The sequence below is a fragment of the Dendrobates tinctorius genome, unplaced genomic scaffold, assembly GCF_039654945.1.
Source record: "Dendrobates tinctorius isolate UK_male_01 unplaced genomic scaffold, ASM3965494v1 ptg000070l, whole genome shotgun sequence".
NCBI lineage: Eukaryota > Metazoa > Chordata > Amphibia > Anura > Dendrobatidae > Dendrobates > Dendrobates tinctorius.
In genome coordinates, this window is record NW_027361738.1 from 54,538,732 (window position 1) to 54,556,320 (window position 17,589).

Consider the following 17,589-nt stretch of genomic DNA (forward strand, 5'->3'; position numbering starts at 1 on the left):
TGAACACTTATCCTTGTGAGTCTATGTTGACATCTTCCCTGGCGGTAAGATAATAAGATTTTTTCCTTTTTTCATTTTTCAGTTGATTTCATCTGGCTTCTATTTTCATTTTTTTATTATTATTATTTTTATTTCTTATTTTTTATTTTTTACTGATTTTTTTATTTTTTATTTTGATCTCCTGTCTCACAATTTTGCTTTTTTTATTTTTATTTTTATTATTTTTTTTCATCACATTTACTGACAATAATCCTTTTTTCACTTTCATAACAATAAATAGTCTTACTATTAGTACCACCATCATCATCAGTTTCTCATTTTCGTTTCCCTTCTTTTCGCATTTTCCACACCAATTTCATCCTCTATTTTTATTTTCATCTTTATTTTTAATTTTTCAATACATAATTTTCCATTTGCCCCCCTTTTTTTTCGTTTTCACGAAAGAAAAATTATTCCTCCAACTCTCCCACCATTATTATTTTCATCTCTTTCCCATATTTTCCCACTCTCATTTTCCCTTTTTTTAAAATACTGTTTTTCTCCTTTTTTCTACCCCTACCCCTATGTCTTTTTAGTTCTTCTATTCAGTTTAGACTCCTACAATGTAACCTTGTTTTTGTGCATATTGCTTTATATGATTTTGTGTGACCATGTCATTGAATATTGTTGTGCATTATATTGATTTCTAGCCCCTATATAACTTGTTACCTCTACATATTGAGTGTTACTACCTGGCGCTCTTATCACATGCTTCTATCTAGATCTTATGAGCCCCTTGTTTTGACACTTCAGATCTCCCTTAGATTGAACATATGAACCCTTTTTTTAAATGCGCAGGCGCGAATACCCCGCCCCCTCTTCCCCTTTTTTTCCCCTTGGCGACACCATACTGCACTGCGCAGGCGCCGATTTCCAGCGCCATTTTTTTGGTGGTTCCTCCATACTGGGCGACATTAGGAACGCCTGACTGCGCATGTCTCAGCGTGCCACATCATTTCCGGTCACATGACCGGAAGAACAAATGCTGATAAACCACAAGGATGGCGATACAGAGCTCAATCACTGCAGAGGCACGGCAGTGCCTGCTCCCACCACTGCGCCACCAATCACTGTAAGTAACTTCCCTTAGGGGAACATCTCTACACCATCATATATTATTCCCATACTGATCTGATGTCATCTCTACCTATTACAGCCTGGGTATCCCCACTGCGCCACCAATCATTGTAAGTAACTTCCCCTAGGGGTACACCTTTATATCACTAGATATAATTTCCATACTGATCTGATGTCATCTCCACCTATTACAGCCTGGTCTTTCCCACAGGACCTTTTGGAAGCAGTTCCTATGATCATATCGGTATGGCTTCTATCTCTTTGCATTTTCCACAATATGGGCAGCCACATGAGCTTCTACTATGCAGCTCCATTTCCATTTATATAGCATTATGGCTTTCTCTAAATTGTAGCCACAATAAATTACATTGGGAGTCCTTATATATGTTTTTTCCTTTTTTTAATCCTACCTCCTTTGAACCCCACCTATAGGACAATTCATTTCCCTCTGAAACATTGCCTAGCAGTGATCATTTCTAGCCGGTGACAACCGAAACTCTAACCTTAAAAGGGGTATGATTTTATCACTTTAATTATTGTGTATGTTTCTCTTCTTGTCTACCGCCTTCTTATTCCCTTTCAATTGTTCAAGGTGTCTCTATATTCCTTAATGATCATATGGCATCATAACAGTTTATCACCTTATGCCCCTTTGGATGTATCTGTTTTCCATGTATTTTGTACATATTGTATATTTGGTATCACTTTATGATTCTAATTGTATATATTTTTGTTTTTTTAGCGACTATGTGATAAAGGCCTTTGGTAGGCCGAAACGTCAGCTGTCGCTTCATCACCGTCAAAATAAATAAAAGTTCACTTTGAGCATATTCCATGTGTGCAGTGATTTTACATTGAACTCATGTCTATGGGGCTACTGGCTCCTTTTCACTAGCACCGAAAACTCAACTCTTCAGTCGAGTGCTAACCATCCCCAATATCTATTACATTGCTATATAGTTTGTTGGATTTTGTCTACATTTCTACAAAAAATGAGGAAGGCTGGTGGAAGAGGCCGTGGAATTGGGCGGGGGTTGGCAGCTGGTAATGATGGTGTTGGTGGTGGATCTGATGGTAGTGGCAAGAGCAAAATAGGACCGAATGCAGGAGGTGTTGAGCCTGCGTCATCGTCTGGCTCCATAAGGCTTCGAAGGCTTAGTTTTCTAGGAGTTGGCAAACCGCTTTTAAAGCCAGAGCATCAGGAAAAAGTTTTGTCTTACATTGCTGACTCAGCCTCCAGCTCTATCGCCTCCTCTTCTTCAGTTGTAAAAAGTAAAAGCACTGAGTCGTCATTGCAGGCTCATGTTCATGAACCACACCTTTCCTTGTGTCCTTCACCCCAACCAAGATTGAAGGATGACGCAGGCCATACTACTGATTACTCCATGGAGCTGTTTTCACATACCATGCCTGGATTATCAAGTGAAATGGTGAATTACCCAGGCCAAGATGAATCTGACATGGAGCGCACTGATGCACAGCCGCTGATAGATGATTCTGCTGGTACATTCACTCAGAGCACTACATTGTCCTCGCAGTGTACAGAGCCAGATTCTGACCCTGATGAGACTCAGGTGCCCCTTCCCGCACACTATACCACCATACACGGTGACACAGAGGAAGGTGCACATGACATTGAAGAGGAGGTGATGGATGACCCAGTTGTTGACCCAGATTGGCATCCATTGGGGGAAGAGGGTGCTGCTTCCAATAGCTCAGATGAGGAGCATCCACAGCAGACATCGACATCGCAACAGCTGTTATCTGGCAGGCCCGGAGCACTCCAAAGACAGGTTCCAAAAATCAAAAGAGTTGCTGGACAGCTTGTCCAGAGGGTCAAAAGATCACAGCGTGCTAGGCCGCAAAATGTCTGCCAAAGTAGGAAGAGTGCAGTGTGGCACTTTTTTGAACAAAATCCTCATGATCAGGCCAAGGTTATCTGTAAGAAGTGCGCAAAGACCTTTAGCCGAGGGAAAAATCTGAAAAATTTGAATACCAGTTGCATGCTTAGACATTTAACCACCATGCACTTGCAAGCGTGGACACAACACCAAACCTCAAGTGCCACATGTGCAACTGATCACAAAGAAGGTAGTCAGCAACGCTACATTGTTTCCCCCACTGTAAGCCCACCGGTTAGCACAGCAGCAAATGTTGAGGTGTCGTTGCAAGGCCACAGCAGTCACAGAATCCCACTGTTATATCAACGAAATACTGAATCTAGGCCATCAGAAAGAACACCAACTCCATCACCATCATCAACCCTCTCTCAGTCCGCCCTGTCCACCGCTACTTCCACCATATGCAGCTCTAAAGTCCAGCTCACCCTCCCAGACACTATGAGTAGGTCAAGAAAGTACTCAGTCTCTCATCCGCGTACACTGGGTTTGAACGCCCACATTGCCAAACTAATCTCGTTTGAGATGATGCCCTATCGGTTGGTGGAAAGCGCAGCTTTCCACGAACTCATGGCCTATGCAGTACCACGCTATGACCTACCCAGTCGCCACTTTTTCTCTCGCAAAGCCATCCCAGCCCTCCACCATCATGTAAAAGACCGCATTGTCCATGCACTCAAGCAGTCAGTGAGTGGAAAGGTGCACCTCACAACTGATGCATGGTCCAGTCGGCATGGCCAGGGCCGTTACGTGTCCATCACTGCGCACTGGGTTAATGTGGTGGATGCAGGGTCCACAGGGGACAGCGGTGGTGGGACAGTGCTGCCTAGCCCACGGTATAGGAAACAGTTGGCTGTAGGCGTTCGACCCTCCTCCTCCTCCTCCTCCTCCTCCAGAAGCGAAAGCTCGTCCACAGAGCGCAGTCGTACGAGCACTCCATCTGCAGCTGCCACTGTTGCACACGAGGTGTCCCCCTACCGAGCAGCTAGTGGAAAGCGTCAGCAGGCTGTGTTGCAGATGATGTGTTTGGGCGACAGACACACCGCCGAGGTGCTGGCCGAGTACTTGAAGCGACAAACTGAGTCATGGCTGGGCAGTGTACATCTTGAGGCAGGCAAGGTAGTTAGTGATAACGGCCGTAATTTTGTGGCAGCCATAGCCCTTTCAAAACTCAGCCACATACCTTGCTTGGCTCACACCTTGAACCTGGTGGTGCAGTGCTTCCTCAAAAATTATCCGGAGTTAACAGCCCTGCTCCAGAAGGTGCGAAGACTGTGCCGGTCGCCTGTACACTCCGTTCGTATGCAGAAGCTGCAGCGATTGCTCCACCTTCCCAACCACCGCCTCATTATCGACATTGCAACAAGGTGGAACTCCACCCTGCACATGGTGGAGCGGCTGTGCGAGCAGAGGCAGGCCATAATGCATTTGTGGGAGGATACACGGCCAGGCACTTTGAGAGCAGACATGGAGTTGACAGGTGTGCAGTGGTCGAAGCTGAAAGACCTCTGTAAAGTCCTTCAGTGTTTTGAGGAATGCACACGGCTGGTAAGCGCAGACGACGCCATCCTAAGCATGAGCATCCCACTTATGCGTCTGCTCATGCAAACTTTGACGCACCTTAAGGAGCAGGCGTCTGCAGCCAATGTTGACGAGGAGGGAATCCTTGATGACATTCAGCCATTGTCTGCTCAGGGACCTCTCCTGGACGAGGTGGAGGAAGAAGAGGAGGAGGATGATGGGGATGATTACTTAGGGGAGGAGGATGCATCTCGTGGGGAAAGTGAAAATGTTGGCGTGGCAAGGTCTGGTACAGGGTTTGTGCGTGACTGGAGGGATGTGTATTTGCCAGAAAGTGCTCCTCCAACCAGCACTCGCAGTGCATCATTGACACCGGGAACATTGGCCCACATGTCAGATTATGCCTTGCAGATCCTAAAAAGGGACCCCCGCATTGCCAAAATGATGAACGATGACGACTACTGGTTGGCCAGCATCCTGGATCCACGCTATAAAGGAAAATTACAAAACATCATGCCACAGGAGAACCTTGACCTAATATTGGCTAATAAACAAGCAACTCTGGTAAATCGGTTGCTTAAGGCATTCCCAGCACACAGCAGCGGTGATGGTTCTCACATGAGCCGTACGGGCCGGGGGCAGCTTGGCAGAGGTGTTCATGGTGCACACAGCAGAAGTGGCGTTGGAGACAGGGGTTTCATGACAATGTTGTGGACTGATTTTTCAAGTACCGCTCACACAACTGGTAATACTGCATCGATGGAAAGTGACAGGAGACAGCAGTTGTCAACTATGGTTACAAACTACTTTTCCTCCCATATCGATGTTCTCCCACACAGGTCATTCACCTTTGACTACTGGGCCGCTAAACTGGACACCTGGCCTGAATTGGCACAATATGCCTTACAGGAGCTCGCTTGCCCAGCTGCAAGTGTGCTATCGGAAAGAGTCTTCAGTGCAGCTGGATCAATCCTGACAGAAAAAAGGACCCGTCTGTCAACCCAAAATGTGGATGATCTAACCTTCATTAAAATGAACCATGCATGGGTTTCCAAGGATTTTGTCCCACCTTCCCCTGATGACACATAGGGTGACAGAAAAATGGCTTGCTTTGGTCCACCTCTTCCTGGGACTTGACCTATTTCGCCTTTTGCATCAGCTGAATGTCCAACATCAACATATGTCACTTTCTAAAACTCCCTAACTGTGCTGCCTCCCCCCCCATGGCCGGGGTCACCACCTAGCGCACGACACCGTGCAAGTGCCGTTGCCCTGGACAGGTGGGTAGGCCGACTCTTCGGCGCGGGCACTGGCACAGGGTCCCTCATAGTGCAATCAAGTGTCTCTGACGGTGGTGGTGCACACCCGCCGTCAGACACACCGCCGTACTATTAGGGGCCCAGTGCCAGTACCGATGCCCACGAGTGGGCCCCCCTTGCTTGGGCAGGGCCCCAGCATTTGCAATCTTTACCTCTCCCTGCTCCTCCGCTGTGTAGTCTGGGCCGTCAAATCCATACTGTGCCTGACACCGTCTGAGCCTGCCTCCTGATGTATAGACATATATTTTGAATGTGTATGCTATCCATACATGTTATCCGGGGATACGGTGCCCTTTCTCACCTTTGTGCAATCACGTGTAATCCATACTGGGCGTGAGAACGGCTGGCGAGCTGTTAAGCAAGCTACAGCACCTGTGTTTTGCACACGTAAGTTTTTCATTTTTTCAGGAATGACAGTTAGGCCTAATTCCGGAACTGCGGTTGACCTGCACTTACTGGGAAATCATCGTTCGCGGGTAATAATTGTAATCAGTGATCCCCATCACTAATGTTGTTCAGCGGATTATCTGCACCTGTAAGCGACAAACGCTGGCCTTTTCAGTGTAGCGCACAAACAGCCACGGACATGTAAGGGCATGACACACCAGTTATTGGCCAATCTCACCTGCCAGAGCCTCACGTGTCCCTCTAGTAAGCCGGACTCGGACCGCGGGGCATGACGGAGTCTCGTTCGTTAACGGAATTAAGCTTGCAATGTGTGCATCTTTTCTGTAGCTGGCATGGTTGAGGTTTCCCAGGTGGAGTCGAATTTAACCGTAGGCTCCACTCCTGGTGGTGCCCTTCTGGACATTCCATTAAGGTTCAGCTTTGCAACCATACTGCCCACATAAAACAAACACTTTGCCTTCATGAACGCTGTTTGGAGGGTCATGACTCGTGGGAATAACGCCGCCCAATCAGTTAACCTGCTAGAGAGATCCTTCGTTGCTCCCAAGCATGACATCACACTCCCTTGGAGGAAGGTAATGCCACTGTGGCGACCGTACTCCTGGGGGCGACACAAGTGCACTGATGCCCAGCCACTAGAGCATTAGAAATGGGGCCCATTATGTTTGGAGCATTATTTGGGCCCATAAGACAGTGGAGCTTCATCCATACCAACATATACTGTAGCATTATGTGGAGCTCATCATATACTGTTTCAAACATTATATGGGACCAATGATTCTGTATGGAGAAATAGATGGGCCTCGTCATGAGATGTAAAAAGTGAAGTATTTTTCATTGTACTATACCGCTATTTCTCTGCCGTATCGGAGCATGATGAGCTGTGGTATGTGTTAAAGGGGCGCTCTTTCGCCCAGGGCACATGAAAACCTGGAGCCGGCCCTACCCCCCCACAACTTTAGCCAAATAACCCCCATTTTTTTTAATTCCCCATTGACTTACATTGGGTTTCGTGTTTCGGGACGACCCCGACTTTTCCCTATAATCGGCCGATCTTGCTCGACCCGACTTTTGGAAAAGTCGGGTTTCACGAAACGAAACTCGACCCTAAAAAAACAAAAGTCGCTCAACTCTACTGGAGACTACTCTCCCCTACAATGGACTCAGACATTGAACCAACCTCGCTAGTTGCTGAATCACTTTAGCAAGTTAATAAGAGCAAAAGCGCTAAAGTGTTCTTGCACTCTATTTCTCAAGAAATTATATAGTTGATCTGGTTTTGGCTGTATAACATATCGAAATGCACCAAAACTGCATATTCTGTAGGAATAAAAAGTAAAAATAGTAGACAACTGATTGCATTCTGGACTTATGCAAGCACTATTCAGCATTACAATTTGTATTGGTTAGAAATTATATAACAGTATATGTCAAATGTATTGAGAATTTTTTGTAGATTTTGCTAGATTAGACCCACTCAGATTTTTTGTTTTTTGATCCGGTGTTTTTGTCATGCTGTGATGCATCTGCTAGACTGGGATTACTGCAGTTTTCTTTCTTACCCTTTGCTTGCCTGTGGGTAAGTAGATGATGATCATTTCCAAATGTGTCATTTCCAGGTATCATGTTGACTTGCCAAGAGCAGGTTTTATTGCTGTTGGTATTGATGTTAGACTTTCCCATTTCGTGACGAGAGCTTTGAGTCTGAAATGAAGCAGTTTCCCCTTCAAATGAGGGTATAGAATGAGAGTCACCTTTGACGTGCTCGTCTGCTTTCTCATGGTTGTGGGAAGGACAGTTGGGGTAGATGCCTATCTGGTCTGGAGTCACGGCTAGTTTTGAGCGTGGAGGGGTTTCTGAGCAACAACCACCTTTTAGAGAATCATTTTCGAGGAGCAGTAGCTGCTTCTTAATCTTCTCCGAACGTTTTCTTCTATGAAACACACAAATCAGATCTACGAAACTTAGAATCAACGAAATGACTCCGGTGCCCCATATAAATATCATCATTAGGGACTTTTCAGTTGGTCTTGAGATGTAGCAATCAACACTACTAGTGCATGGTGCCTGGGAACAGCTGAATCTACTTGGAACCAAGATCCCAAAAAGAAAGTATTGGCCAACAGCAAAGCCAAGTTCCAATAAAATTTTCAACACCACATGGATCAGATAGGCTCTGGAGAAATCAAGTATTTCCATTTGTATGCCCACGCCATGACAGGTGGAAGTATTACTTTTTCGATAGTTGTCATTCGAAGCTGCCACATATGTCATTACTTTATGAAAAACGTGGACGCTGAATAAAGAATAAGGCAAAAACACCGTAACAGTCTGAACAAGCCAATATCTCATGTGGGACATGGGAGAGAAAATATCGTAGCACACATTAGAACAACCTGGCTGTAATGTGTTGCAGATGAATCGCTCCTGTTCATCTTGATAGAGGGGATATCCAGCAAGAACAACCATCACCATTCTCAGAAGGATCATCAGTGTCAGCCAAATTTTGCCTAAAAGACAAAAACAGAAACATTGGCATATTTATGGAAAAACTGATATCAATGGAATCTTATGTTTTTGTGCAAAACAAACGGCTACCACAGCCAAAATGGGAAAAAAAGAGCCCTATATCTTGGTCATACCATGTAGAGCTTCAAAAGGTGTGCCAAATACCACAGTCACATGGGCAATTATTGTGTGATAAAACTGCACGCGATTTAAAAATGATATCCACGATTTCAGCATACCCTTTTTGGCCAATCGGCTTTTACAGGTGAGACAAGATCAAAGTCATTCGGCTAAAAATCAGATAGTAAAAATGTGGCACAGCCTCAGCGTTTACTTCAAGGTAGCTCTTGCTACAAAAATTTTTTCCGTGTAGCAGATGTTAGCATATCCTTACAGGGGCTGTCCCCTTTCAGGAAATCTTAGTCCACAGTAGCTGTTTGTTATAACATGGGAAACAGTACCTTATTCACGATCCCTATGTTCACCGTTCAGTCACCACCATAGCTCCCCGATGTCTGACACTGGCTGCAGCACGGACATCAGGTAGCCCATTGGTGAGTTCAGCGGCTCTGCTAGTGTAGATGGAGCACCCCACTCAGAGCCACCAAGCCCACCGATTGGCTGCCGCAAAGCCAACATGACGTCAGGTCGCCACAGTCAATACCAGACACCGGAAGCATCAAAGGAAGCTCACCGGTCACCCGAGGAACGGTGAGTAAAGTGTATTTTCTTTTTCTATACCAAGACTTTGGAGACTTTGATTTCCTTTAAGGGGATAACATCTTTAACTCTAAAAAACATCCCATCAGTATGTATTTGTAACAGACCAGTCTTCAGCTACAGGTAGTGTCTTAAATGATATGTATGTACATCTTTACAGATAATTTAGACTGCTCAAAATTAAAAGCCAAAAAAATTATATTTTGATAAAATATCCTAATACTTTGTGCATACAGTGCTTATGAAAATCTACCTTGCTGCACTATAGTCTGATCCTACAATCATACATTAATCTCTTCTATCTGACCCTTAGGTCTTGCCAATCTACAGTCAGGAAAAGAAGTGATATTGGAACAGAGAATTCCTATGGATTCTATCTGAAGATGTGCGAGATCCTCTCTAAATGACAAAACGTACCCGTCTTTGGAACTTAAAAAAAATCAGTAAGGGTTTCCAAACCAATAGCAACTTTCTGACCAATCACATTATTCTGAAATTGGTCAATATGACACATGAATATTTGTTACAGGGACGACAAATCCTAAAATTTAATGATCATAAATAATAAAAGAAAACCTTTAATGGAGATGCTGTTTAGATGTTAGAACCAGGAAGACTTTTTTAACAATTAAATAAGTTTCCTGGCAGATAATGTATTTAATTTTAGTCAGATCAACTGTCCAATTATGCACAATATCTATACTAATTTTGTCCTAACTGGATAGAAAATGGGGAGAAATCTGTATGTGTAAAGCTGGCCACAGATAGGTTTTAGGACGTCTCCGATATTGTTAACAGATTCCAAAATAACTTGTGAGATATATAGAAATAAATATTATATATATATACATACACAAATATTACTAATTATTCTAGTAAATAGTTTATTTTATACTGTATTTCACTAAAATATATATTATTTATAGCAAATAGTTTATACTGAATTTCACATATATGTATTTATGTTTATTTATATATATATATGTACAGTATGTACATACAGTATATATTTATATATTAGTGAGGTTCATAATATATATATATTCACACATATTTACATTATATATACACTGTATATAATATATATATATATATTGCTATTTATAGAATATCTAAACAATTTTCAAACACATGGATAAAATGTAAAGCGTGATGAAAAAAATCTAAATACATGATTATTTCTTATGGCAAATATAATTAATATTTATGAATATTAACAGTAACATGAGTAACCACAACCCATTGCAGTGGTGATAAAATATAATCATTAATTATAAAGCTGTCAACAATAATAATAAAAAAAATAATAAAAAAAAGGCATACAAATAAGAAATGCGAGATAGATGATAGATACATAGATATAATAAATGACAAAATGAGTGAAAATAATTAAGATATTGTAAACAGATGTATAGCAAACAAAAATCTTATCTTTTTGTAATATTGAATTTACTTGTACTATTTTGTAAAAAATGACTTAAAATATTGAGTTTATAAGTTGGCAAACTATATGTGTTGTTATAGCTAATTAATGGCTAGTTATTGGAAATGAGTAATTATAAGTTATTATATAGTATAATCAATCTCATCTGTCGAATTCTTAAATTTATTGTCATCACTTGATCATTACACTGGTATACTCACCAATCACAGTAACGTTGTAGTTGAAAGTGATAATCAAATATCCCATTGAGTCAAAATACTCCATTGTCTTTCAGGCTCCCACCTTCCAGCAAGGAATCACAATTTGGAATTTCGCTATTTATTCTAGCGAATGTATAAAAAGTTTTCTAAGGAAATAGAAAATTTTGCTTGCAGGCTCTGAGCTGGGCAAACGCCACTTAAGCAGCTCCTGCCCTTGTTTCTTATACCTCTGTGGTCAGTCTAGTGAAGACTGGAGGTGAGAACAGCGTGGTGAGAGGCTGTTTTCAGTATATGGCCCTGTCAAACTTTACATAAATGAAGGAAGGAAGGATGAATGGAGAAATGCATCCAGACATTCTTGGTAAAAATCTGCTGCCGTCTACCAGGAAGATGAAGACGAAACAAGGATGGACATTTCAGTAAAACAATAATCCCAAACACACAGCCAACGAAACTCTTTATTGGTTTCAGAGAAATTAAATAAAGCAGCTAGCATGGCTGAGCCAGTCACCTGACCTGAATCCAATAGAAAATTTATGGAAGGAACTAAAGCTCAGTGTTAATAGAAAGAGTCCACAAGAGCTTCAGGATGGGAAGAGAGTTTGTGTGGAAGAATGGACAAAATCACACCTGAGCAATGCATGCGACTAGTTTCTCCATACAGGAGGAGATTTGAAGCGGTCATCACCAACAAAGGCTTTTATATGGAGTCTTAAATTTCAGTAAGTGTGTCCAATACTTTTTCCTTGCGTCATTTCTCTTTATTACATATAACTTAATTTATGGACATCTATGGTCTGATTTCTTTTGCCTGGGTGTTTTGGATGGGCTGTTACCGACATCTGGTGAGAATTTCATGGACATAAAAGCTTCAGAAATATATTTACTTAGAAAATTGGTGACGTCTTCAATACTTATTTCACCCGCTGTATATATGATAGATATATAGATAGATAGATAGATAGATAGATAGATAGATAGATAGACGGACAGATAGGTAGATACAGTCATATGTTAAAGTTTGGGCACCCCTATTAATGTTAACCTTTTTTCTTTATAACAATTTTGTTTTTTGCAACAGCTATTTCAGTTTCATATATCTAATAACTGATGGACTCAGTTATATTTCTGGATTCAAATGAGGTTTACTGTACTAACAGAAAATGTGCAATCTGCATTTAAACAAAATTTGACCGGTGCAAAAGTATAGGCACCCTTATCATTTTCTTGATTTGAACACTCCTAACTACTTTTTACTGACTTCCTGAAGCACTAAATTGGTTTTGTAACCTTATTGAGCTTTGAACTTCATAGCCAGGTGTATCAAATCATGAGAAAAGGTATTTAAGGTGGCCACTTGCAAGTAGTTCTCCTATTTGATTCTCCTGTTAAGAGTGGCATCATGGGCTCCTCAAAACAACTCTCAAATGATCTGAAAGCAAAGATTATTCAACATAGCTTTTCAGGGGAAGGATACAAAAAGTTGTCTCAGTGATTTAACCTGTCAATTTCCACTGTGAGGAACATAGTAAGGAAATGGAAGAACACAGGTACAGTTCTTGTTAAGCCCAGAAGTGGCAGGCCAAGAAAAATATCAGAAAGGCAGAGAAGAAGAATGGTGAGAACAGTCAAGGACAATCCACAGACCACCTCCAAAGACCTGCAGCATCATCTTGCTGCAGATGGTGTCACTGTGCATCGGTCAACAATACAGCGCACTTTGCACAAGGAGAAGCTGTATGGGAGAGTGATGCGAAAGAAGCCGTTTCTGCAAGCACGCCACAAACAGAGTCGCCTGAGGTATGCAAAAGCACATTTGGACAAGCCAGTTACATTTTGGAAGAAGGTCCTGTGGACTGATGAAACAAAGATTGAGATGTTTGGTCATACAAAAAGGCGTTATGCATGGAGGCTAAAAAACACAGCATTCCAAGAAAAACACTTGCTACCCACAGTAAAATTTGGTGGAGGTTCCATCATGCTTTGGGGCTGTATGGCCCATGCCAGCACCGGGAATCTTGTTAAAGTTGAGGGTCACATGGATTCAACTCAGTATCAGCAGATTCTTGACAATAATGTGCAAGAATCAGTGACGAAGTTGAAGTTACGCAGGGGATGGATATTTCAGCAAGACAATGATCCAAAACACAGCTCCAAATCTACTCATGCATTCATGCAGAGGAACAATTACAATGTTCTGGAATGCCCATCCCAGTCCCCAGACCTGAATATCATTGAACATCTGTGGGATGATTTGAAGCGGGTGGTCCATGCTCGGCGACCATCAAACTTAACTGAACTGGAATTGTTTTTGTAAACAGGAATGGTCACAAATACCTTCACCCAGGATCCAGGAACTCATTAATAGCTACAGGAAGCGACTAGAGGCTGTTATTTTTGCAAAAGGAGGATCTACGAAATATTAATGTCACTTTTATGTTGAGGTGCCATACTTTTGCACCGGTCAAATTTTGTTTAAATGCAGATTGCACATTTTCTGTTAGTACAATAAACCTCATTTGAATCCAGAAATATAACTGAGTCCATCAGTTATTAGATATATGAAACTGAAATAGCTGTTGCAAAAACCAAAATTGTTATAAAGAAAAAAGGTTAACATTAATAGGGGTGCCCAAACTTTAACATATGACTGTATAGCTGTATTTTACTGGCCATATCATAGCAAGACTTTGACACTAATACAGCGAACCCTATAGTAATCCAAGCTTAATTCAGACTGTAACAGATATTCTAACGCATCCGTAAATATGGTCATCTAAAATTGTCTTTACATCGGTGCACAGCACCAAAACAGTTTATCAGTGTATCTTTTCTAAACACTGTTGCCGGTGAATATCAATGGCTTTGGGTATTATCATTATAAATATATATACATTATCACATTTCCATGTCTTATACACTGTATAAAAAAGCAGGAGAGCAGACATGTTTTCATCTATAGATTCACAACATTTTTAGCTGTGGTTACATTCCACTACTAAGAATGCACTTCCATCTTTTCTTGTTGTGTGTCCCCATGCACCTGTTTTGGACATTTTAGACATAATCTGTAAAGAATGTGTCACATTTCCTCGGTATCATCAGGCTTAAGTGTGAAATCTCATTCCTAAGGTATCAAAAAAAAAAAAAAAATATATATATATATACTGCTAAAAAAATAAAGGGAACACAAACAACAAAATGTAACTAAGTCCGTCACACTTCTGTGAAATCAACACTGATTGTGATTCAGTTTCTCCTGCTGTTGTGCCAATGGAATAAACAACAGGTAGAAATGATAGGACGGTCACTAACATCCAATAAAAGTGTCTAGTGTTCCCTTTATTCTTTTGAGCAGTATATATACATAAATAATACATAGATTTACTATTTTTCGTACATACATATGTAAGAAAAATAGACACAACTTACAGCTGCTTGTGCTTGCTCCAATTAGATGATGTTGGCATCGGTGCAGATTTACCAACAGTTTTTGGACACCGTCGTCATGCTGAGCCCACCCCCCCTTTTTCCATTAACTGCAAATATGTCAATATGATTGTATTATGATTCATTTGTTGCAACTCCGTTTTTTTCATTTTCCTTACAAATCACAAACACCTACATTGTATTGTTTATTTAGATTTTTACAGTATGTTTCATGATTTTTTTTTTATTTATTAACAAAGCAAAGTTCAGTTTTTGACAGGTTCAGGATCCAGGACCAGCTTCAAGTCAGCGCAGCAAAGAAGACGCCGCCAGCACCGTGAGTACTGCTTGTAACATGCAAGAGAAAATGTACCATTTATTGTTAAAATTTGTAGCAGTATTAAAGAGGACCTGTCACCAGGTTAACATTATCCAGTTTTTGCTCTTATTTTATTCCAGTTGTATTCCCAGAGTATTTTTTTAATCCACCATACAGTTCCCAAGATATGGGCATTTTTATTTTGTGCTATTTTATATGGTCTTACTCTTTACCATTAAGGCAAAAACTGACCACTTTTGACCTGCTGACATGTCCTCTTTAAAAAAATAAAGACTGTTATTCCATAAAACAATATATAGTGTGTGACATAACTGTGCACAGTATTTCCATACTGTGACATCAGTTTGGGCGGTAGTCATGGCTGAGGTTGTCGGGCATTGTACACCCTGGCCTCCCTTTACAGGAAAATGAAACATTTTCTCTTGCATGTTACAATCAGTACTCACGGTGCTGTCAGCGTCTTCTTTGCTGCGCTGACTTGAAGCTGGTCCTGGATCCTGAACCTGTCAAAAACTGAACTCCTTGTGTTTCCTCCCTCTATTAACCTACCTATGCCCTACATTGCCATTTCTGTGTGTGGTTCCATCATTACTCCCCCGCAACATGCTCGCTGTCTTGGGGTCATATTTGATTCAGAGCTTTCATTCACCCCCCAATTCCGATCATTGGCTCGCTCTTGTTATCTGCACCTCAAAAACTTTTCTAAAATTCAACCCTTTCTTTCTTTTGACTTTGCAAAAACTCTTACTGTTTCTCTTATTCATTCTCGTCTGGACTATTGTAACTTTCTACTAATCGGTCTCCCTCTTAACAAACTCTCCCCCCTCCAATCTGTCTTGAATGCTGCAGCCAGGATCATATTCTTCACCAATCGTTACACCGATGCCTCTACCTTGTGCCAGTCCTTACACTGGCTACCCATCCACTCCAGAATTCAGTATAAACTTATTACCCTCACCCACAAAGCCCTCCATAGCTCAGCACCACCCTACATCTCCTCCCTCATCTCAGCCTACCACCTACCTGTGCCCTCCATTCTGCTAATGACCTGAGGTTAACATCCTCATTAATCAGAACCTCCCACTCCCGTCTCCAAGACTTTTCACGAGCCGCACCAATTCTTTGGAATGCAGTACCCAGGCTAGTACAATTACTCCCCAAACCCCACAGTTTTTAGGCGTGCCATAAAAACTCATTTGTTCAGACTGGCCTATCGCCTCAAAGCATTAACGTAAATATCCCCGTGTGGCTCATTTCTAAATTTTTTACCATAACCAGGTTCCTCGCATCATGTTCTCACATGCTTTTTGCATTTAATAGCCCTCTGTGTCTGTACTGTTACATATTTAGACTGTTAACTGGTTCATGCAGCAACAGGAACACCCGATTCTTACACTAGGGAAGGTCCAAACCATAAAAACAATAAAAGAAATTGTTACCATCCACCTTTCGTGTCTCCCCTTTTCCCTTATAGATAGTAAACTTGCGAGCAGGGCCCTCATTCCTCTTGGTATCTGTTTTGATCTATGTGTTTATTGGTATGCTGTAATGTCTATTGTCTGTACAAGTCCCCTCTATAATGTAAAGTGCTGCGGAATATGTCGGCGCTATAGAAATAAAATTATTATTATTATTATCCCAAAGAAAAAAGACACAGTCCAGGGCAACTCTTAGCTGAACATATTTATCTACTTCAGGACACAACACATCCACGTAGTATCCAGCATTTCCTTCACAGTAAAGACAGCACATTACTTCATCTTTCCCTTCACTGTTCCTTGCGTGGGACGAAGTGTCTCAGACGACCCCTCAGTGTCCTCCCGGTGGAACATCACAAAGGTAGGGCGTTCTCCTGTCTGCTTCGCCTCAGACAACCAAGATCCAGCGCACGAGGCTATCCACCACAAACTGGAGTGACCTGCCCGTACACTTTTACACTGACCTTCAATCTTCCTCTACTTCCTTCTTTTCCTCTCTACTACTGGTTCTGCTGTACCTTTGTCTTTTGTAAGTTCTTTGGTGGATGGCAGGGAATACCCTTTAACGTTACAGGGTAGTTAGGCAGCTCGGTCATATAGCCCACCCGAGCACACAGGGGTCAGTCCCCCAACTGACTAAATACAGGAAGACCTTCCCGGCTATTCCCCAACTAACTCCTCCTATAGTTAACTCTTATATTACTAAATCTACAATGGTGACCTCTATGCCCCCATCTAGTGGCCACAACCCAGACTGCACTGTCCCTGCAATATACATAGTGCAATAACATGGAGTTTACACATGTAACATGGAATTAAAAAACAGCAGTACAAATACATACATGTATAATAACATGAGGGTTTAAAGGGGTAAAACCTCCAACCCCTTAAACAGACATTACATGGAGAAAGAGCAACATGGAGGCTCATTATGGAGAGTAACGCAGTGTGGAGGGCTCAGGGTGAATTTACACAGGAGAATCACAGCCTTTAAAAGACCACATGAAGCCGATCAGCATTTATTTCATAACCTGTTTAGACAGGCGAACCGCACTTTCATGGGCACAGAACAATCATTACCACGATCTATCTATAAGCAAAGAAAAGCATTGTTCTTGGCAGCATATGTTTATATAGAATGATATGCTGCCAAGAGCATCGATATTTAAGCAAGCCTAAAATCATTTCACTTATAAACAAACATTTTG

At 41.8% G+C, this 17,589-nt stretch overlaps 1 protein-coding gene across 1 annotated transcript; it reads right to left on the reverse strand.

The window, feature by feature from the left end:
- Nucleotides 1-7,729: 7,729 nt before the first annotated feature.
- Nucleotides 7,730-11,198, reverse strand: LOC141095945 (gap junction delta-4 protein-like). The gene is made up of 2 exons (XM_073582292.1): nt 11,135-11,198; nt 7,730-8,772 (listed from the first exon to the last, which is right to left on the reverse strand). The coding sequence occupies exons 1-2, from the start codon at nt 11,196-11,198 to the stop codon at nt 7,730-7,732; spliced, it is 1,107 nt and encodes a 368-aa protein (XP_073438393.1).
- Nucleotides 11,199-17,589: the final 6,391 nt, after the last annotated feature.